Source organism: Hippopotamus amphibius, chromosome 13 (assembly GCF_030028045.1).
Source record: "Hippopotamus amphibius kiboko isolate mHipAmp2 chromosome 13, mHipAmp2.hap2, whole genome shotgun sequence".
NCBI classification, from domain to species: Eukaryota; Metazoa; Chordata; class Mammalia; order Artiodactyla; family Hippopotamidae; genus Hippopotamus; species Hippopotamus amphibius.
This window is the reverse complement of record NC_080198.1, coordinates 20,501,511-20,525,786: the sequence shown is the minus strand read 5'-3', so window position 1 is coordinate 20,525,786 and position 24,276 is coordinate 20,501,511. Positions and strand designations below refer to the sequence as shown.

The following is a 24,276-nucleotide window of genomic DNA, read 5'->3' as shown; positions in this document are numbered from 1 at the left end:
GTTCCTAAGTTTCCTGAAGGACCTTCTGCTTCAACTAGGTGGTGATGGTTTTGCCCTGCTTCCTTTGCTTTTGCAAGTATTTTTATCTCTGTCAACTGAGATAAGATGGGCAGGTTTCTGGTGGACAGCCTGAAAGGGCAGCAGCAGGATCACAGCTAATGTTCCTAGAGCTCTTCCTTACGAGCCCGGGGTGCTTTCCATGCGTTGTTTCATTTAATTGTCACGACAGCCCTGGGCGAGAGAGACCTATCATTACCCCCATTTCCCGTTTCATGCAGAAGCTGAATTTTAGAGATCCCCCTACACCCGTAGGCAGGAGGAGGTCTTGATTTCGGTCCTTTTAACTCTGTAGACAATGCTTTTCAGCAGAACCTCCTCCTGGCTGCCTCTCTTGTTCACTCAACCAGCATTTATGTGGGAAGCTAAGACCTAAATAATTGTATGTAGACACAAGATCAGTAAACTAGAAGTATGTTTGTTCTCTATTGTTTCAAAAGTTGGAACCAGACCAGTGGACCAAAAAAATGTAAGGTGATAGATTTTGGGTCAACCTATGAAACACCTTCTAAAAAGTTGAAATGGTCTTGGAAGTGTCTCCCTGCCCTGAAAGGGTCCCAGGTCAGATTAGAACTCAGGGTCTGTTATCTATGCCAAGATTCGATGATTCTTTCACTTTTAATTACTTCAATATATCTCTCTAACAGAAAGGGATCGTATTAAAAGTATAACCTCAATGAATTTTCACACTAGCAAAGTTCATAATTCCTTAATAGTTAAGACCTGATCGTCATTCAAATTTTGCCAGTCTTCAAAACTTTTTTTTTTAATCCAGTGCTTGCATTATTACGTAAATAAATCTGCAATGGTCTTTAGCAGAAGCCACATGTGCAAAAGCTTTAAGGGGCACCAGCTGGATATAAAACAGCTGAGCACATTCCTTTTATCTGGCCAGAACTCCTTCTCCAGGGTATGAGCATGTGACCCAAGCTAGACCAGTCAGATTCTTTTACCTGGAATAGGAATAGGATTAGAATGCCCTATGGATCAAAATGGTTGGAGCCTATTGTTCTGCCAGTGGTACCCTGATGAAATTGTCTATTGCTTTCTGCTCCCTAGATCCCTGCAGAGCCTGGATTCCTATCTTTTCTGAGGCCTTGTTAGTCCAGTTTTCCTTCAATTCTGTTGGCCACAATTGGTTTCTGCTGCTGGCAACCAAAGGATCCAAATTACTAGAGGGCTTCCCACATGCTAGGGACGATACAAAGGGCTCTATGTGCATCGTTTCATTAAACTTCAGTACAACCAGGTGCCAGAGGTAGCAAGGTATGAACCTATCTTACAGATGAGAAAACTGAGATAGAGACATGTAAAGCCAACTTCCCCAAGCCATACAGGTAGAAAGTGGTGGAGCCATGACTCAAACTAAGGCCTTTCAGACTTCAAAGTTCATATTCCAAACCAATATGATAGGATGCTTTGCTACAACAACAATCACAATGAAATGTAACATGTATACAATGCCATGGGGCCCTAGGGAGGAATGCAATTAAGTCAGCTTATGAATCATGAGGGAGAAGGCTGCCAAAGTGAAATCCAGAGGACTAAGTGTCACAGGACACGGTGTCCCCTTGGACAATTGAGCTGAGTCTTAAAGAATGCATGAGTTCACCAGGTAACGAAGGTAGGAAGGGCATTCCAGGGAGAGAGCATATTAGCCACACAAATCCTCTTGCTAGTGCTCAAGAATTTAAGAAACCATATGTAGGGGAGTTGGATGGCATCAAATCAACTTGTGGCTTGTCCAATTCTGCGCAGATACCTTTGTTCTAGTAATTGGGTTCCTCTTGTTTCTGAAGCCCAGGTCCCTGCCTATATCCTAGTTCCAGTAAACAGGTCCCTATCTTGTTTCCCACTACTTCCTGGCGGCTCGCCCTGTTGCCTTCTACCTTTCTGCCTAGGCGTCCGATTACCCGCTCTCTGAATCCATGATCCCATCTCTCCCTCAAGGGAGCCACTGTAATGACTTTATATTTACAGAGGGTATGAAAAGTACGTACGGTCCTCCAGGAGAATGGCTCCCCAGGCATACCTATCAACACCTACCGTGGACTGAAAACAAAATCTAGGGCTTCTTAATGAAATGAAACGGACTATCCCAGACTCATAAAATAAAGACCTTCTGTTTCAGCCCTTTTTTGGCAAAAGGATATTGTTTCCTTTCTGCATGCTTACCGTGAGTGATTTCACTAAGATTTTGTGAAGTCAAAGCCCACGGCTCAATTTTCAGGCTCCAAATAAACCCAGGCTTTTGGGCTAGGCACATGTTTTGGAGACAGACCTCATACAGTTTAACAAATGTAACTTCTTGACAATTTGCCTTCTTGAGAAGAGGTTTTGTCTCTACTTTTCGTGTTCCTACCATTAGCATCTTCCCCCGCCCTCTTCTTGACGGACAGGTGTCCACCTAACTGCTCATCAGTGACAACAGAACATCAACCTCAACAACGTGACAAAGTTGGCCTGGAGGAGGGGCAGCCCTGTCAGTCACATGGCAATCCACGTGTCGAACAGCAGAAGACTCTGGTGGTTTGGGATGGGCTGTCCTTTAGAGGTCACTGCCATGTTGGTGGCCTGTATTTTCCTCCTGTGGCATTTATCCATCCTGGTCAAAAGTCAACACCACAGGGAATTCCCTGGTTGTCCAATGGGTAGGACTTGGTTGGCGCTTTCACTGCCATGGCCCAGGCTTAATCCCATCAAAAAAAAAAAAAAAAAAAGGAAGAAAAAAAAAAGGAAAAACATTGGAAAAAAACCCCACCACCACAGAGTTGAGGAGATGTTAAGGTGAAGCCCAGCCCCAACACTGATCCATGCTGGGCCTTGAGCCAGCTTCTCAGCCTTTCAATGCCTCCCTTTTCTCACCTGCCGCCCACACCAGAGAAATGACAGATATTTTCAACGTGCTCAGCTTGGTGGGTGTCACGTATTTCAGCGGTCAATGAGTGGTGGTGATTATTACTATGTTATTATTAACCGCTTCCCAGGGGGACTGTATTAAAAGCTGCAGACTTAGTTGTGAACCTCTTAAAACTTCAACGGTAACAACAAGAATGGAAATTCCAGGTACTTTCCTAAGCTCTTTCTCTCAAGGAAACAACATGCTAGAAAGGTGTCCATTCTGACAGAGAATGGGAAACCACCCTGAAATGAATAGTCTTCTGACCACTCAGGACTTTTTCTCCTCAACTGAGCGTATTTTCTTCATTTTCCAGAACCTTTGCTACGTCTGAGCGATAGAGTCAAAGACGGCGAATTGGACAAGAACGACTCAATTATTTCACACTCTGAACAGTGCTGACTTCGTGACTGCCAAGTGAGCGCTGCATTCAAACGCCTCGTTCCAGGTTTCGTTCAGTTACTGTGGGTAATTGTAAGCACTCACTGCAGCCACCTGCCTAAGCAGATTTCTATCAGGTCCTAATTCACATTCCCAGCAGGGAGATCTGTATTTATTGCTTGTAATGACCCTGCAACCTCACAGTCCTGCTTTATAATGCACGCTGAAGACAGCGGTGTAATTTAAGTGTATTTCATTTTCTCCAAACGATGATAGAGAAGTTCTGAGAGTCCTGTATGTGCCCGTTCATCTCTGGGAGGGGTGCACTCTTGGAGAACTCCCTAAGGGAGGCATTATTTGCTTCTACAATGTGCTCCCCGGCCAGGAAGACTCTGCCTCACTTCCGGATTTCCAGGCAACCCTAGGAGAACCGGAGGGGGCCCTCCAGGTGTGCCTGTAGAAACCTGCCCTGTCACTCCTTTCCCACAGTGTGACTCTTGCTGAGTTCTCCAGGGAACGGCTGGAGGCTCAGGAGGGTAAGGGCCTTGCTGTGACCTGGCCGAAAGGGGAGAGAGTCTTCTGCCCCAGGCAATGTGAAGTGTTAGGTTCCCCATTCCCGTCCACCATCAGCAAAGTAGGGACAGATGCTCTGAGAAGGAGACAGGAAGAGCCAGGAGAGGTTAAGTTTTTAGGGAGGTGATGGCTAGGACTAGTGAATGATGGAGACAAACAAAATCTTCCGCCCAGTACGAAAGTGAGTGGGTCAGACCCAAGCCAGACAGTCTCCAAACTTCCATGTTCAATGACTGTATATCACATTATGGAATTTTTTACCCACTGTAACGGTGATCGAGGCAGACTCTGTTATTTGTATCATAAAAAGTTAACATTTATTGAGGATCTTTGTTACATGTTAACATGCATTATCCTCCAACAACCCCCTGTATCACCACCAGCTCCTATTCCATTTTCTAGGTGAGGAAACAAGCCCACAGAGGGTGCCAAAGGCCACACAGGTAACACACGGAAGAATTAGGGTTAGAACCCAAGAGCAGTGCTAACGCACTGGTTCTTAAGGGATGGAGTGAGGTGCATGTGGCCATGTGGAAGACATCTTTTTTATTGTCCTGACTTGGAGAGTGTTACTGGCATCTTATGCGAGGAGGCCAGGGATGCTGCAGACATCCTATAGAACCGCATGGCTCCCTACAATGAAGAATTCCCTGGCCCCGGAACTGCCTGGCAGTCCAGTGGTTAGGACCCCACGCCTCCACTGCAGGGGGCACAGGTTCAATCCCTGGTCAGGGAACTAAGATCCCGCATGCCCCATGGTGAGGCCAAAAAAAGAATTACCTGGCCCCAAATGTCAATAGCGCTGCTGCTGAGAAACCCTGCATTAACGGCCAAGCTTTGAACTTCTGTACCCTACAGCCTTTTCACTCTTCATGATACTAAGGCTTTCCTTCTGCCCCTTTGCTGTCATCCTAAAGAGAGATTACAGAGAAGACTGAGCAGATTCCCACAAACGCTGTCTGATAGGTGATCCGGGAACACACAGAAATATAATCCTGTAAGAAACTGGAATCAGGATTGAGTTTTGAAGGATTCTGTGTCTTTCTGGAACTCCCATATGAATCAGGATGATGGCTCCTCAAAGACAAAGGCGGCTTATCTGGAAGTTCAAGAATGGGTTAGGCCAGGAGGTCACGGTCAATATTAAGGCAACAGACACTTTCTCCAGGTTCTGGGATACTGTTCAGATGGAAGTGTGGTGGAGGGAAGGAGCTCTGGCTGACTCACACATCTGTCTCAAATACCTCTGCTGGGCCCAAAGCAGGAGGAATCAGTTATTCCTCTGTGCTTTTTAATCACATTCCTCTGGGAAGAGATGAACTTTCCTGTCCTCTCCTTATTGTAAATTATCTACTCTTTGATAGCTCTAAAATAACTCATGGCTACCCAGTCACAAACATTTTACCCTTTCTTCCTTTTATCACTTTTCATGCTTGCATTTTAAAAAACTGCTTACTACGTTCATCGTAGGAAAAAAATATACAGACAAGTAAAAATTCCCCCAGTCATTCTACTCAGAGATTAATTACTGTTAACATTTTAAACTTTTTCCCTACTCATATCTTTTACTCAAGTGCAATCCTGTGCTCTGCTTCTTTCCCCTAGAATATATTGGGAACATCTTCCTATATCAATAAATCTTTCTTCACCAGAATCTTTACCCATTGTGCTGTATTTCATATATTTCTCTTTCTTAAAAAAATCAGGTGGGATGATGTGGACCCAGGAGTTGTAGTCATGATGCTTCCTTGAGTTAAACTCTTTCTTATAGGCCAAATGTTCCAGAAACAGGTGAAGGGGTGCTTTAAAGACTGAAAAAAGTCTTTCAAAGGCTGTATTTGCAACTTTGACAGAAAGGTAGCAGTCTTTCCCCACATCTCCTACTAGAACTCTCCACACGAGGGGACTTCTCAGCCCCAAATGTCACAGACAGACAATACTTAGGGGTACCTCGCAGTGGCCACTTACAGTCCTAGTGCATAGAAAAGGTAATTTGGAAAGAGGAGGAGGAAAAGAGGGGAAGAGGAGAGGGAAGCCCAGAAAGAGAGGGGGAAAAAAAAAAAGCAAGAGACAGTCCAATGAGGGACTTCCCTAGTGGCACAGTGGTTAGGAATCCACCTGCCAATGCAGGGGACACGGGTTCAATCCCTGGGCCGGGAAGATCCCACATGCCGCTGAGCAACTAAGCCCGTGCGCCACAACTACTGAGCCCACGTGCTGCAGCTATGGAAGCCCACAAGCCTAGAGCCCGTGCTCCACAACAAGAAAAGCCACTGCACTGAGAAGCCCGCGCACCACAGCAAAGAGTAGCCCCTACTTGCCGCAACTAGACAAAGCCTGTGTGCAGCAACGAAGACCCGAGGAAGCCTATTAAAAAAAAAAAATAGACATAGTCTGATGAATAAGAGGAGTAAAAGACCCAAGATCCTGGCTTTGTGTGGAGCTGGGTGGTACCAGCCAGAGCCACCTCCGGTTGCCCTCCCCTGAGGGGATGGGAGCTTTTCCAATGAGGTCACGCCCAGTCCTCCTGCTCTCTGATTTAAATGCCTGCTTGCTCACTATCAAGCTTTTCAAATGCTTACATCTGGGCTGCATTACCAAAGAGGCCCATGTGTTTGTGAAAGATAATTTACAGCAGCAGATAACAACCCCGGGCCTGGAGGAGTCCCCCAGAAGCCTGGGGGTGTTTGCACTCACAGGGAAACAGGATGGTTAAATGAATTGTGGTGCATAAATAAATTATGGGTTGTCTATACACACATGTCACACACATAGTCAGCACATATCATTGAGATTTTATAGCTGAAGCAAAGACAAAAGTTTAATCCTGAAGTTCATAAAAGGAGAACTAAGTGCCTTCACCTTAAATGTTTTCTTCCTTCCATGTAGAAGCGGCATGTGTTTCTGAGCTGCTCCCTGCATCCTGGGGGATGTTAACCAGGAGAAAGTCTTCCCTGCAAATCTACAGGAATCCAGTGTTTAGTTCAGGAATCAATGAGAAGATACAGGTCAAATATTTAACCCAGTGCCTACCACAGGGTTAATACCACATTTCAGTAGAGAGGAAATCTCTTGAGAGCAAAACAGGTAGGGTATGTTTCTTTTTCATAAATGTTACAATTAAAAAGAAGTTATATTTTCTTATATTTGCATAGTACTCTGCAAAGTTATTTTGTACCCCCTGATCTCTTTTCAATTCACAATGAACTTGCCCAAGATCACATTCACCATCTCCAGCACACGGTATCAGAATCTGGGCCGGGAATGTGGAGGTTTTGGGGGTTGGAGGGGCGACTGTTTGAAAAACTTCCTACACTGATTCAGATATGCATCCCTTCTCCCTCTGGGGAAGCTCTGAAATGCAACGTACTTTTTTATTTTACATCTTCTATTACAATGATCAATTGTTCACTGTAAAAATGACCTCACTTACTGAACCTATCTTTGTTGCTGGCATTTGGATATTTTTATTTTTATTTCTTTATTTTTTAACTTTTACAAATGATCGTTTCTTGTGTTTTTCAGCAGTTTCTAGGAAAGCTGATTCCATTGCTTTCCTTAGTGGTCAATTCCAGTCTCCACACCTTCCACTTAGACCTTTTTTCCTGGTTAATCTGTATGTTCTCCTTTTTCTCTCCACAATAGTTACCACAAACTCCGCTGCTGCTTTTTTTTTTTTTAAACTTTTTTGGCCATGCCACAGCATACAGGATCTTAGTTCCCTGACCAGGGATCAAACCCGTGCACCCTGCAGTGGAAGCAAAGAGTCTTAATCACTGGGCCACCAGGGAAGTTCCTGGATATTTTTGTTTTTATTTATTTATTTATTTTGGCTGTGCCTCATGGCTTGTGAGATCTCAGTTCCTGACTAGGGATTAAACCCGGGCCCGGGCAGTGAAAGCACCGAGTCCTAACCACTAAACCATCAAAGAATTCCCCTACACTTGGATATTTTTAATTGTTAGCACTGAAAACAACAGTGATGCAGGTCCACATAACGCATTACTTGCATGGGGAATCCTTTCTCCTTGTGCTCTAACTACTCAGCAAGTGCACACCTCGGTGTCCATGAGGCAATGACTCTGAGTTCCAGGGCGTGTGTGCTGATGGGAAAGGCAATGACCCCGATATCAGAGACCATGTGTATTTCTAGAGACTTCTATGGTGACCACATGTCCAAATACAATCAAATGCTATCTTTGGGTCTGTTCTTCAGTGACTCAAAGTGTTGTCACTCCAGGCAACCGGGGCGGGGGGGGGGGCAGTTGGTAGTGATGTCTATTAGGATGTAAGTATCACCAGCAGTCCTATTTTCTCAAAAGAGGAGGCTAGAGGCTCCTTGAGAGACCACTGACTTCACTGGGGTGGCTGCAATCCCATTTGAGACTTCCGAAGAACTGCATTCCGCTCGCTGACCTTGGTCAGTTCACTTAATTCCTTGGTGTGTGTTTTGCTCTATCATTTCCTTAATTAAATTGGAGTAACATCAAATCCTTAATTGGAATAATAATAAAGACTATTATGATCTCACTGTACTGCTGGGAGGAAGAATTAAGTGAATAATTAAAAACTTGATAAGGGCTTTTAAACACGCAAGTAGTTAAGGGAAAGTAAAGCTAAGTGATTATGGGACACTCGTGAGATAAGTGCTGAAACTCACAGACAGGCAGCAGGTGACGCTGGAATCCCAGGAAGCTGCTTCGGAAAGACAAGGCTACCTGTGAATGACTGTACAGAAGGGAAGACACAGTTTTCTCCCCTGGCATTTTGAGAACAAAAATAGACCGGATAGTAGCAGTCAAAGAACTATTATACAAATCCAGTGACTAAGTAAACGGTACTTGTTAAATTCTCCAAAGACATAATGCTTTCAAGGAGTAGTTAGGCTACAGAAACACCACACTATGTGCACAAAGATGCAAGTGTAAGGATGTTAACTGCAACCTACATCTTTTTTTTTTTTTAAGAACTTTTATTGAGATACAGTTAACATACAATAAACTGCATATATTTAGAGTGGACAAATGGTATTTTTTTCTTATTAGTAATGTATATATGGCAATCCCAATCTCCCAACTCATTCCCCCACAACCTATATCTTAATAAAATCACTGGAAACAGCCTAAACACTTAATAGGAGTCTGGATAGCTAAATTATAGAAGTGCAAAGAAATAAAGTAGATTTTTATATACCCAAGGAAAGATCGCCAGGTTAAAAAAAAAAAAGTCACCGAACAACTTATCAGCCTTATTTTTCTCTAAGAAGGACAGTGAATTGGGGATAGGGGGAGGGAGAGGCCTGGTGGAGAATAATTCTTCCTTTTCACTCTATACTTTCATAAAGTTTGAAATGTTTACAGTGATAATATAATTCTTTGTGAAAAAAGATATTGATTTACGTTGAGCTGTTTTCCTTACGTAATACGAGATGAAAGTCCCTCTATTCTCTGACCCCTGCTTGGTTACTAATATACATTTTTTCCTATTGCCGCTGGTCTGTTTCTTTTTCTCCATTTCCATGGACACAAGCACTCATATCACACTCTTTCCAGGAAACTCCTATGTTTTTCTTTAGGATTTCTGTGCACTTTTCCATACCAGCTATGCTCCTGGATAAATCACCATTATGCTACCTCCTTCCTGGGTTTTAAAAATGTGACTTCTGGTGGTAAGAAAAAAATGCTAAGCCAGATTTCAGAGCAAAAAGCAAACTGAGGGCTGTTGACACTTTATTTACTGAATAAGGAGCAGCCTCCATCCACAATCACCATCAATTCATATTTAAAAAGAGACAAAAAAAGGTAGGACAATCAGGACGTCATGATCACAGTCTTGGATTGCATGGAGGATAAGAAAGTTAAAAAAAAACAACCCACCAGTTTGTGGAAACTGACATGACGTTGTCAGGTAATCATAGCATGACCTCCCCCCACCCCTCAAAGAAAGACAAGAAGCCTCCACTATCATGTTATAAAACAAGTACAGTCCAACAAACAAAAAAAAAAGACAAGCTCAAAATATAGGTGCATTCTTTAGATTGATCTAGCTTTATGAAAACATATTTAGATTTATGGAAGATCTCCTACCTTAGCTTATTTTATCGTACTTGGCTTCAGACCAGGGAAACAAAATTTATCATGAAAATATATCAAATTCAGGATAGTGGGGAGAGGGGGCTAGTACACAGGAAGGGGCTTTCAGCAAAACTGGTAGCGTTTTGTTTCTTAAGCTAGGTACAGGAACACGGGCCTTACTCTTTATAACATTTTATTAGCTGAGTGTGAATAATTAATGGGAGAAAATATTTCCATCACCAGCTGGCTTTAAGAAATCACCGATTTAGTTGAATATATCCATTTCAGGAGGAAACAGCTGAGGCCCATATGTATAGTTAGGTGACTTACCCAAGCAGAGCTCAGAGAAGAAATCAAGGATTCCTTCCCAGCAGTCTCTCATCAGGAAAGCAGAATTCAGATTTCTGCACGTTAAGATAATTCTTTTCATGAGCATTTGTTTGCATTTTATTGTCTATTCCAATTAAGGTGTGAAATTGTATAAAATTCAATTATTTCCATAGTCTATAGAAAACGTTCCTACATAAAATGTAATAGTAAGTGTTTGCCATATATCAAATTATAAAAATCTAAAAGTATGTTGAGTCAGAAATAGGCTTCTGTGTTAAAATATATTACTTATGTTTTTCAGCTTTAAATGGATTTGAGAACTAAAAGAAGGTGATTCTATCCTTCATCTTCAAAGGAAACAGTTCTACACAGTATCTATGGTAACTTGTTCCCCAGACTAAGACAGCAGAGGATCTCTTTCACATAATAATTTTTTTGATAGGTCCTTTCTTTTTTAAAATTCTGTCTCTGATCAACAGGAATTAAAAAAAAAAAAAAAAAAGAGCAGGTGGTGATGGTAGATGTGTCTCTGGTTACATACCTCACAGAAAAATACAGAATGGTTGGGCCTGGTTTCTTGGGCAAATCATGGTCAAGAACTCGGTGGTCTAACTGTAGCCAGTTCTGCTGACCTCTGTAAGAATAAAACAAAGGAAAAGGATAAAACAGAAAGCTATAGAAAGGTTCAATAAACACTGTGTTGGCAGAGCTGTGGGTAAAAGCTACTCTCACACGTTGATGGTAGGGGTATAACCTGTCACAACCAGTAATGAGGCCAATTTAGCAATTTCTATCAAAATTATAAAAGCACCTGCCTCTGAATCAGCATTTTCATTTCTGGGAGTTAATCAGGATAAATCTTGCACATGTGGAAAATGGCCTATGTATAAAGCCACTCACTGTAACATTGTTTGTAGCAGCAAAAAGGCTCGCAACAACCTAAACATCCAACAGGGTATTGTTTAAAAAACCGAAATTAAACAGCAATGAAATACTATGCAGCCATACAAAAGATCGCGAGTATCCTTATAAACTTATTTGAACAATTTTCAAAATATGGTGTTAAATGAAAAAGCAAGATGCATAACAGTGAGTGTAATGTATTGCCATTTTTTTAATTAAAAAAAGAATAGCTAGATATATGTGCATTTATATGCATAAAAGTATCTCAGAGAGGATACATCATGAAATGAACAAGAAACTGAAAACACTGGTTGCCCTTGGAGGTAAAAAACTAGGTGACATTAAACATATTAATCTTTAAATTCTTATTAAATATAAAATCTGAAATACCTTAGATAGTCAAGAAGGGAAAACCTTTTGTTTTCATGAAAACAGACAGACACAGATAACAATACTACAGTTTTTATAAAAATATGGAGTTGACACACACATTAGTTATTTATTCTCCGTATATACGAAGGTGAGTCAAAAATTATCTACACTCCAGTTACATTAAAACTTCTGTAAATTATACGGCCAGAGTGCATATAATTTTTTTTTATAAATTTATTAATTTATTATTTTATTGTCTGTGTTGCATCTTTTTTTTTTGCTGTGCACGGGCTTTCTTTTTAGTTTCGGTGAGTGGGGGCTACTCTTCATTGCGGTGCGCAGGCTCCTCGTTGCTGTGGCTTCTCTTGTTGCAGAGCTCGGGCTCTAGGCATGTGGGCTTCAGTAGCTGCAGCACATGGGCTCAATAGTTGTGGCTCATGGGCCCTAAAGCGCAGGCTCAATAGTTGTGGCGTGCGAGTTTAGTTGCTCTGTGGCATGTGGGATCTTCCTGGAGCAGAGATCGAACCCGTGTCCCCTGCATTGGCAGGCGGATTCTCAACCACTGCGCCACCTAGGAAGCCCCCAGAATGCATATAATTTTTTGACTCACCCTCGTAGAATAAATAAGTAATAAGAACCTACTGAATAGCACAAGGAACTCTATTCAATACTCTGTAATAACCTATATAGGAATAGAATCTAAAAGAGCGTGGACATATGTGTATGTATAACTGACTCACTTTGTTGTACAGCAGAAACTAAAACAAGATTGTAAATCAACTATACTCCAATAAAAATTAATTGAAAAAATAAAAATATGGCGTCAAATATTCTCTGGGGGCTGTTTGTGTGTATATATATATATTATGGACTTCCTAATATTTAAGCATGTATTTGTTGATTCATTCAAGGGCTTCACTAAATTCATGGGTATAAACATTCTCCTGAAATTATGACCTGAGGGATGGATGAATTGAGATACTGTGGCTGGGGACTGTTTATGTGACTTTTCCAAGATTGTCCCCCTAGTTGATCTATTTTAGATTGTACATTCCCAGAGGGCAGAGACTCCATTCGCTTGCTTACACAAAACTTAAGAACATGCAGATAGCAGTGGGGTGTCAAATTATAACAAAACCTATCATGGTTCAGAAGACATTTTCCAACCTATTTTGGTCTTCGAGTAAATAATTTAAAAAAAATTAGAAAACTCTAATCTGTATTTATTATAAGTAGCTAGGAAACATGGGTAATAGTAATAATAATGATAATAGCAGCTAATCTTTACTAAGCAACTACTTAGTGCCAACTATATATTAATACTATATTTTACAATAGGTCTGCAAAGAAAAGTGGCAGAGCTGGGATTTGAATCCCGGACTTTGGATACAGGAGAAAATGAGATCAGAGGGTTGAATCAGCTTTTATAATAACTTTGGGCTTGATTTTTGTCATTTACTAGTTTTTTGGTTTTTGGGGTTTTTTTTGCTTACTAGTTTTAACACAGGAAAAAAGTATGTCTTTATTTCTGTAATTATTAGATGAGGCTTCTGAGTACTGTCTCTAGCTTTCCTTAGAGGAATATTATGAAGATAAATAAGCTGATATAAATGACACAAGGGAAGGTTCATAGAATTACTTCCGGGTAAAAAATATATAAGGATAGGCGACTGGAAGTTAAGATTCTCATATTATATTTCATCAAGTTCAGGATGGTATTGATTTGAAGACATACCCCAATTTCAGAGACGTTCAAATGTGTCTGAAATACATATCGTATAGTATCATGTCTCAAAAATTTTCTTACAGAAAATTTTACTAATTTTGAATTGTCTTTTTTTACTTTTACATAGGAAGATGCGGCATTATTTAAAAATTCATTTATATTTACATGAATTTGTGTGAAATGATGTCCAAGAATGAAGCAAATTGTATAATAACATGTAGAGCATAAATCAATTATATTAACCACAGAAGACACTCAAATACTATTATATATTGATGAAAATTCTTAGAATTCTTGGATACACTTCTGGACAGATACACAGCAAATTGCTATAATCAAAAGACAGCAGCTCAACTATGATATTAAGTGTTTTTATAAGAAGGTATTCATGTAAAAGTAAATCAAAAATAACGTTTTAGAAAAGAAAAATTAGAATTTAGAGTTAAAAAAAAATCTATCCCTAATTTCACCAACAAGATAAAGTTAGAAGAACAAAAGAGTGAAAACTACTCTTAACTCTATCATTGAGGTGTAATTCAGGTTAATATGCTGTTTTCTAGTCTTTGAGACTAAAATGAGATAAAAAAGCACTTATTCCTTATAATCTGCTTTTCTCAAGTTTTTCCATTAGCAAATGGGACAGATCTAATCAGTACCTCAAAAGGACAGCTGAATCTACACATTCACTTTTTTTTTTTTTTAAGAACTTTTATTGAGATACAGTTAACAGACAATAAACAGCATATGTTTAGAGTGTACAATTTGGTATCCCAATCTCCCAATTCATTCCCCCCCAACCCTCCCCACTTTCCCCACTTGGTGTCCATGTGTTTGTTCTCTACACCTGTGTCTCTATTTTTGCCTTGCATTTCCTCTTTCATAGTTGTTAGCATTTGCCTTATGTATTGAGGTGCTACACGTTCACTTCTATCAGCTGTGCTAGCCCACTTTGAAGCAAGTGTTCTTTTTGGCTAGAATTGTATCAGTCAAAGGCCCATCATCTCAGGCCCACTGGATGGAACGGTGATCAAAAATCACAATTGTGTTGTGAAACCTATTTGTTATTTATTAATAAACAAAGTTCGTCCAGCAATCCTTTCAAAACAAGAGAAGGAAAAAAAAAGTTAAGTGGTTCAAGGGGATGGGAACCATTATGGGGGCGGGGGAGGCGGTACCAGTGTTGCCTTAGGAGGGTCATGACTGCCCTCTAGGGGTGAGAGACGCGCCCTGCACACAAAACAGCAGAAGGTATTAACCGGCGTGAACTCAGCAACTCCACCCGCTCCCTCAAATAGGACCACAAATTTGTTTTCGTTGGTCACCATCACTACTTTTGTTATGTAACTGCACAACTCCATTTTTCCTATGTTTCTGCTTGGCCGCTGGAGTAGGATACAGACAGTGGCTAGTTTCATTGACAAAATGTCCCCTCAGCTTTGCCTTATTCTATTTGGAGAAGTTCACCAAAGGCAAAGAGCTGATGTGGCATCTAGGCTGGAAAATGCAGTTCAGACAGCATCCCGGGAGGGATCCGACTCAGTGGTTTTATGGGGGCGGGGGAAGGGGAGTGCTGAAAGGAAATACTTTCCAAAAATATTTAGCAGACAAAGAAAAAGAACTAGGCCTGTGACCAAGACATTCCAAGGAGACACCCTTCGACAGAAGCAATTTTCCAGACCTGTTCCCCAGAAAGGTGCACATGGCCAATTCCCACTCCCCCTCCGAAAGCCCAGCTCATACTTCTTCTAAAAATAAACACAGCTAGAGCCAGAAGACACCTTCCAAACCGATCATAATTCAAAAACAGACTCTGCTGTCACTTGCAGGGGAGTGCACGAAGGACACTCTGGAGCCAGGCTTCTTGGAAAGACTATAACCATTGACCACTGTCGCCAAAGGAGATAGCAAGAGGAGGCACTTAAGTGAGGCATTCTTCTTCCAACAGATATTTAGACAGAAATCATCCCAAGGCACAAGAGGGGGAAGGTGGCCCAAGTCAGGAAAGGAAGTCGTTCATATTACATATTCCTTTTTTCTGAAGAGAACGTCCTACAGGCTGAACGCCTGATTTATGGCACCTCTGGCTATGCTCACCTGAGCTTGGAGCCTTCCCAAAAGCCTGCCATGTGGCCAGGACTCTCTTCCAGCCCACCATGAACCTTGCAGCCTGGGACACTTGCAAGACCACAGTCGTTAATCACGTCACTGCCCTGTAGAACATCCTTCATTGGCCTCAGCTTGCCTTCTCCATTTACGTGACTCTCAGGGCTCACCTGTGAGCTTGTCCTTCTTATGTCTTAATCCATGCTCAGGCCGGTTTCCTTGCCACTTGGCAGATGTACCATGTTCATGACCACATTCATGCACTGACCCACAAAATGACTCTTCCCGGGAATGCGATCTCCTTTCCCCTCTACCTAAGGTCTAACTGCCCTCCCAGTTACCCTCCTGTGTGTGGGTTCCCACCCAAGTCCTCCTTCAGAGCACATCTTCCTGCCACGACTACGAACAATAAGGATGATAGTTCCCTTTTGTTGTATGCCTGGGCTCTGCATACCTTACTTGATTAATAGTATAATACTGTGACCTATCATATGTACCTTATATAGTACTTATTATTTTGGTGCTATTATTATGCCCATTGTACAGATGAGAAAACTTGAGTGTCAGAGACATTAAGTCTAAGATCACATAGTACCAAGCTTCTATGATATCCACCCCCGCCTGCCTCTCAACCCTTATCTTGTATCACTTTTCTTCTTACTTTCTCTATTCCAGTCATACTAGCTTTTTTTTTTTCTCTCTCAAAAATAAAAAATAAAAATAACAGAAGTCAAGCTTATTCTCACCTGAGAGTTTTTCCACTAGCCTTAGTCGGGAACGCCTCCCTGACTTTTGCAGAACTGGTTCTTGCTTTTTACTACACATTACCTTTTAGTAGCTGTCCTGGTCCACCCTGTTTAAAACTGCTGCCACCCTGCCCCGGCCCCCCAAAAGTTTTTCTTGATCATGGCCTCTTGTTTCATGTTCTTCAAAGCACTTGTCATTTCTGGTATTTTCTCATTTATCTATTTATTTACTTGTTCTGCTGGACCACACCAGTGCAACATAAGCTCCATGAGTGCAAGAACCTGGTGTGTGTTGTTCACAGCTGCATCCCTGGAAGGTGGAAAAAGGCCTGGCATTTAGTGGCACTCAAGAGATAGCTGTTGAATGGATAAATTACTCTAATATCCATGATTTTAGCCTCTATTTTATTGACCTCTCCCTAAATTGTAGTGTTTGTGTACTTATGGTTTTTACCATGTAACTTAGTCATCGTGTATTTTTGATATTAAGTCTTACGCTGTTTGCTATGATTTCATTCACATTCAGATTCAACCTGTATGTGTGTTTAATCAGTGATTCACATGAACTGGTTTTGTCTTTCTAGCTAGAGCCTGTGCTCAACAGACATCTGCGTTTCCTATTTCATCCAGCAGAGGACTGAGCAGACAAGGTCTTAACACTGTTGTTGAATGAAGAGATAATTTTGTGACTCAGGGTGAGGTGGGTGATGTCGAGTGCACTTTTTTCCTGCTTTGTTGAACTCCACTCAGGAAACATCCAGAGTCTGAAATCAAAACTTTCAGGTTTTTCTCTGTCTTTCGACAACTCAGCTGTCTGGTTTGTTGTTTTTTGTTTCTTCCCCCTAGCCCAAGTCCTGAGCCCACTGGCATTTCCGGGAGGTCCTAGGCTTGTAGCCTAGGAAATAATCAGTAGATATAAAGTGTTAAAAACAAATTAACCCCTCCCTTAGGTAATTTTCTTCCTGGTTAACATGAAGAACGGCAAAGCATTTAAGTTGAGAGTTACGGGAAGAATGCTGGGTGGTTGGCCAATATACTTTGTGTCTGGAACACATTTTCTTGAATTTTAATATTTGAAGAGCTCTTTGGAAATTATCCCATAAAGGAGAAGTCTTTTGATATATCCAGCTGCATATAATGTAGGCAAATCAGGCTTCCATAAAGCACACACACACACATACACACACGCAGAAAACAGCAGGTAAGACGAAACATTTGCTCACATGGAGCTTTAAATTCTTGTGAATTCATTGTTATATACCTGTCTCATTTCAGAGAGGATTTCAATTGTTAAAAATATATACAATATCCACGTTAGCATTAAAAAATATACGTAAAGAAAAAAAAATGAGGGTAACATAAAATGGGCCTAGGTGGAAGTTAGAAAATTCATCCCGCAGTAAAGCATATACGTATTTATTGGCTGGGCCACAAAATTGCCTTTAAACTTTCTTGCCACTAAATCCAAACATTAATTCAGTTTCAAGATATGAGTGGATGACACTAGTATTTCCATCCCTGATACATAAGCTAAATAAGCAAGCACAACTGCATTCAAAGAAATATGAAGACAGACTATCATCGAGAATAACAAACTCACTGCGACAAATTTCTAAAGCACTTGGGACAATATTCGGAGTTCTCAGAATGATCAATATTTCCTTTCTTCTTCTTTTACTGGAGTGCTAAGAGAAAAACCGTGTATTGGGGTGGCCAAAAAGTTGATTCAGGTTTTTCTGTAATGCCTTATGGAAAAACCCGAGCCAACTTTTTGGTCAACCCAATATTTAGCTAAGCAAGACATATTCTAATTCTTGGAGCATCCCACCCCCTTTGCCAGTTGTGAGTGATGCACATGGGTAGTCCAGGCAAAAGGCAAAACTATGAAAGCACTTACGTGTCATCTGTAAAGGTGATTCCAAAGTACTCCTTTTCTTTCAGGTTGAAATGCGAAGCCACAAGGTCCAGCAACTCTCTTGATAAAAGCTTGGGCTGTCGAGATAAAAATCTGATTAGCAACAATTTGGTCCCCTCTCTCTCTTACTGCTACCACTTTCCTCTGTCCCGAACAATTTAAAGCAGCCTTGGTTTGTTTGTTTTCAGATACCTGTGCCCTTTCGCTGCTTAGATTAACCTACTATAGACCATTCTGTAAGGGTTTGGGAAGGGGAGGAAATGGGAATAAGGACAACACTGAAATCATCATTTTCATGTATTTGCAATTCCATCCAGCACCTTATTTTTTCCTCTAAGGTAAAAACGTGTTTACTAATAATGCATTGAAATGTTTCAGGAAAAAATGCTCTTTCATATGTAGTATGGTATTAGTGATCAAGACAGAGAATATTAAACACTGCTTAGATGGTAGGAATACTTGGCTTGGTGACAGCCAATTGAAGAGGCTCAAGACCGAAGGCTGAGGGGTCACAGAGAGAAGAGCTAACACCACCACCACCACCACCACCACCACAATAATAATAGTGACCATTGATTGTGCTGGAGTCCTTCTACTCATTATTTCATTTTAATCCTTACAATGAGCCTATGAAGTAGGGGTTCTTTCCATTTTATAGATGAGCCAACAAAGGCCTTGCTTGATGTCCCAGTTAGTTAATGATCAGATTTGAACCCAGTTCTGTCTGAATCCAAAGGCTAAGCTTTTCATTTCTCCCCAGGGATGGAGTAACTGCATCCACTGTGCAGCTCATCACCACCAGTACTTGCTGGGCACCTCATTAGAAGAAGAAGCTAGTCTATGAGCTCTTGGGAAGCACTGGATCTGGTGGGAAAAAGCATGGTTTAGAATCGGCCAGAAGGTCCAGGGTGAGAGTGGATGGTGGATTTGCAGGGAACGAGGAAGGAAAAGGGGATTTTCAGGGAGACATTCTAGATGGACTTTTTTGAACTTTGAGCCAAGCAGTTTAGGGCTCATTATGGTAGTTTGAGGGTTGGATGTTTGCTGTTGGGAAAGAAAGAACAGTCATGACAAAAAAAGAAGAAAGATTAAAAAAAAAAAAGGAAAAGAAAAGAAAAGAGACAGAACTTTAGACCAAAAGGTCTACTCTGGTGAAACTATGGTTGACTGTGCTATTTTCATTCTAATTGAAGCCTGTACATGGTCGACTTAGCACAAGCCTCAGAAAGGAGAAGAATTTTGGTGTGGTCAAGGGAGGGAATTCTAGTCACAGCTGTAGGTGTGGTGTCAACAGGCACTTCCACAATTTTTTAAGACTCTGGGTCCAGGGACGTCCCTGGCAGTCCAGCAGTTAAGATTCTGTGCTTCCACTGCAGCGGGTGTGGGTTTCCCTTTTTGGGGAACTAAGATCCCACATGCCACGCAGTGAGGCCAGAAAGTTAAAAAAAAAAAGAGAGACACTCTGGGTCCAGAGTGTTGAGTGAGTAAAGAGAGAAGCATCAATACTTAAGATATCATCACTCACATAGTCCCATGTGTTTTATAGAGATTTCATTCACATATATATTCTAGTTTGATTTTTAACAATTTTTTTGAAGTATAGTTGATTTACAATGTTGTGTTAATTTCTACTGTACAGCAAAGTGACTCAGTTATATGTGTATATATATATTCTTTTCTTTTTTCATATTCTTTTCCATTATGGTTTATCACAGGATATTCACAATAGTTCCCTGTGCTATACAGTAGGACTTTGTTTATCCATCCTGTATCTACTAGTTTGTATCTGCTAATCCCAAGCTCCCAAGCAGACACACAGACGTAGAGAACGGTCTTGTGGTTGCCAAGGGGTAGAGGGGTGGAGGAGGGAAGGACTGGGAGCTTGGGATTCATCTAGTTTGATTTCCACCATAATTTTTGAGGAAGATTAGGCAATCTCAATCCAAGTTCACAGCTGTTGAAACTGGGTATTTAACTTGCACCATGCCATGGAGCAGGAAAGTGGCAGAATGCAGAGTCACAGCTCACAAAACCCTTTCAGGGAAGCATTATGGTCTCCAATTTACCAACAAGAGGTGATTTAGAGAAGTCAAGTCACTGAGTGTCAAAGCTCCGATTGGCATCCAAGTATCTCTGCGTCCTGTTACCAGGCTATAGTTACTCTTAAATACAGATAGGTTTTGGCTTTGAAGCTCTATCTCCCACAAACAATCCTGTGTCACTGGCTCTGAGGCAAAGATAAGCAAGCAGACTGAACCCAGGCCATGAGGCCCACAGAGGGAACCAGGATGGGCTTGTCCCTGTGCGGCATCACCTACCTGAACCAGCAGCTCCAATCTCCTGTCATCCAGGAGGTGCACCTGGCAGTGCCTGCCTTCTGTCATCTGTGGGGACAAGACAGCAAGAGTGGCATCAGGCTGGGGCTGGCAGGCAAACCCTTCAACTTGATTTACCATTTCTTTTACATGTGATGTGCTCAGCCTAAACATGCTGTCAGTGGAGTTAATCAACAGGTTTGGTCCTAAACAGATTTACAATATGACGTCAGCTCTTGGATTTATTTATTTATTTTAGCTCTTAGATTTAAAAGAACAAAGAATCAAAAGCAAAGACCACTCAATATGTTGAAAAAATAATACCTTTAAGCACACACAAAATTATACTGTGAAAAGCAGGTTTCCCTCCCAGAAGAAACTACTATACTTTTGCTTCAATCAATATTTTATTTTCCAAATGAAGATGGTTTTATTCATTGGTGTGTTTTAATAAACATAATGCATGCATAATTATAGGATGAAAAACAAATGATACTGAAGTTAAAATGTAAAGTCTCCATTTTTGAAACTTTGGTCCCCCTTTGTAGTATTTATATCACTACCCTAATTAACAGTTAAAAATAGTTAAAATTACCCAGTTAAGAACAGCTTGATGTACAAATTTCTCATTATATTTAATTTTTTATCATGTATAACTGCAATACTGGGAAATTACTCCTTGTAAAATATTTAAACAATGCATTAAAAGCAAAAGATTCACTTTGATTAACTCATGTTCCAAACCATTCTACCTGCAGAAATTGCCACTCTGTCAGTTTGAGGAGAATCCTCACAGACCATCTTTTTTTGGATTCTCAGATATACACGTGTACATGCTAAAAATAAATTCTCATGTTAAATGTTTTACTTTAATATTATTACACTGGACATACTGTTCTGAAAGGAAGCAGGTACTCAATATTTATGCCTGCGTGTGCGTGCGTGCGTGTGTGTATGTGTGAGACTGTGGTGTCTGTGTATATGGATATTTACATATGTGTGTGTTTTTTTTTCAATTCACGTGGAGCTATACTATACTCACTGTTTTGCCCCCTTGTTTTTTTAATTCAATATTTCTTGGAAATCTTTCTAATATCAACACACGTAGACCAACCTCATTCTTTATAAGGTTCTGTAGTACCAAATCATTGTTCAGACATATAATAAATTAATGAGTTTCCTGCTGAGAAACACTTAAGTTGTTTCCAGCCTTTTGCTGTCATAAGCAATGTCACAATAAATTTTGCACAATCAGCTTTGTCCATGGATGTGGAACTGCTGGGTCACTTTTGAAAAGCATGGGCAGAACTTTGTCTCTCAGCTGTTGTACAAAACTACAAGACCTAGCGAATTCCCTGGCAGTCCAGTGGTTAGGACTCTGCGATTTCACTGTTGGGGGCCCGGGTTCAACCCCTGGTCGGGGAACTAAGATTCTGCAAGCCGTGTGGCTCAGCAAAAAACAAAATACAGCAAAACAAAACTGTAAGACCTGGAAACTCAGATACATATGATCCCAATTTAAAAAGAAAATTGCCTCCATTAGTGAGCACCAACTACATACTTAGCATTGCTCTAGGTGTTTATTATATCTCTGAGCTGCAGTCACCTTCTGGGATTGGTGTTATTACCCCCAATTCAACAGATGAGAAAACTGAGGCTCAGAGAGGGATAAGCAACTTGCCTTTAATGTGAAAAATACTAATTACAATATCATACTAACATTTTTGATTGAGCTCTGCTGTAGAAGTCTAGAAAGTAGCTCAGTTGGTTAGATCGTGGTGTTATAGAGATGTGGCCTATAGGAACCTCAGAAGCAGTGCTAGATTTACGTTGCCCCATGGCCCTAATTATGTCCTTAACTCTGCAAAGCCAGGTCACATACACATCTTTAGTGGCAAGAGGAAGAAATCTTTATTTGCTTCAGGCATTAAGCTGGGAACTTTATGGAAATTATCTCATTAAAGCTCCACAAAACTCTACAATATGGCAACATCCCCAATTTACAGACAAGGAAACCAAGGTGCAGAGTTTAAGCTTAATTATCCAAAGTTGCCTGGGCAAGAAAAAAACAAGATTTGAATTAATGTCTAACTGAAAAAAGTCATTGGTTTTCTACTATTCTATACTATAGAAAAAAATAAATCAATGTATCAGTTTAAATAATATAATCTCTTTTGTAAAACCCACAAAAGCAAACCGTAAGTACATGCCCTACAGGACAATACAATAAAATAATACTCAAAAGATCAAGAGGAACAATATGAATCCATTAAGGAATATGTCAGAACTTATAAAACATTGCAAGGTACCTGTTGTTGCCTAACCCAAATGAATTTATTTCCTGATCAAAAAAAGGTCTTTTCCCCTTTCTGTTTTTCTTTGGAGATCTCTCTTGATCTAGTCAATATTCCTTTTGTCAACACATAATTTTTATCTTTAGGACTTCCCTGGTAGTCCAGTGGCTAAGACTCCGAGCTCCCAATGCAGGGGGCCTGGGTTAGATCCCTAGTCAGAGAACTAGACCTTGCATGCCGCAACTAAGAGTTCGCATGCCGCAACGAAGAGATCCTGCATGGGGCAGCTGAAGATCCTGAATGCCACAATGAAGACCTGACACAGCGAAATAAATAAATAAGTGAATAAATAAAAAAATTTAAAAGTACATAATTTTATCCTAGAAGATTTAAATGCAAATATTTTTTAGGTACATCTGCCCATCTCATGACAAACTTGGGCAGTGGTCCCAATGTTTGTACAACTTGGTCCTACCCCTTTGGCCTCAGTTGATTGGATGAGGGGAAAGACATCTGACCTAAGCTGGGCCAATCAGAAACCTCAGTCCAGGGAATTTGGAATTGAGTCCAAGTGGGTGAAAATACGGTGGTTGTGGGGCAGCCACTGTCTGCTGCATGTGGAGAAAAAGGAAAACCATCTGTAGAGAGAATGAAGGAGACAGGTAGCTAGAAGGAGACAAGAGAAATCATGCAGCCTGAGAGGAAAACCTTGAGAGTTGCTGTCAGGGTTCTTAACGTCTTTCCAGTCACTTCTAGCTCATTCCACTAGTTTGGGTAAATCCTTGTTTTGTTTTGTTGTTTATTTTTTTTATTGACGTATAGTTGATTTGCAATGTTGTGTTAATTTCTGCTGTACAGCAAAGTGACTCAGTTATACATATACATATACATTTACATTCTTTTTAATACTCTTTGCCATTATGGTTTATCCAGAATTCTTGTCCTTGAGTTCCATAAAACATCCCTGTATTCCTTCAATAAATCCACTATCCCTGCCTTCTCTCTCTCTTAAGCGAACTTGAGTTGTAGTCTGCTTACTGCAACTGAAAACACCTGCATAAGACATCACAGGTATCAATACCTAAACCAAGGCAAAAGATGATGGACTCCCTGGATGATGTCATTATATGAGCATCAAAATCACTGATGCTCCCATGACCAACAATACAGCAGCCAAGAGCAAGGCTGACATCTGGGGAGTTGGGGGGAAGGAGAAGGGACTAAATAAACACCCCACTGTGTGATGTGATGATATACACACACAAACTGGAGAAGGGCAGTGCAGGTGAACTGGGGAGAAACTGCCGCAGTTTTATGCTCACACCCGCACATCTGAACCCTGGCACATCCAGGACCACAGTCCTCATCAAGCCCTTTCCTACGTGGAAGGATGGCTCCTCTGGGAGGTCAAAGGGCTGATTTGATCGTCAATAACCATAGAAAAACCTGCCCTTGTCACTTACTTAAATCAAAGGTTGAAAGGTGGAAGATGTATCTTGTTGGTTGAAACAATGGTCATGAATAAATTTCAGTTGTTGCAATTAGAAATCAGGAGATGCCATTAAAAAAAAATTTAGATGGTAAGATC

At 40.8% G+C, this 24,276-nt stretch overlaps 1 protein-coding gene across 3 annotated transcripts in view; it reads right to left on the bottom strand.

Annotated features, from left to right (window-relative positions):
• FRMD4B (FERM domain containing 4B) overlaps positions 1-24,276 on the bottom strand; it is a 325,403-nt gene that overhangs the window by 102,395 nt on the left and 198,732 nt on the right. For all 3 annotated transcript variants that reach the window (XM_057705042.1, XM_057705041.1, XM_057705043.1), the window contains 3 exons: positions 20,398-20,463; positions 18,062-18,156; positions 10,856-10,948 (listed from right to left, as the gene is read on the bottom strand). In XM_057705042.1, coding sequence (XP_057561025.1) covers positions 10,856-10,948; positions 18,062-18,156; positions 20,398-20,463 — 254 coding nt within the window. The remainder of the gene's footprint in view (positions 1-10,855; positions 10,949-18,061; positions 18,157-20,397; positions 20,464-24,276) is intronic.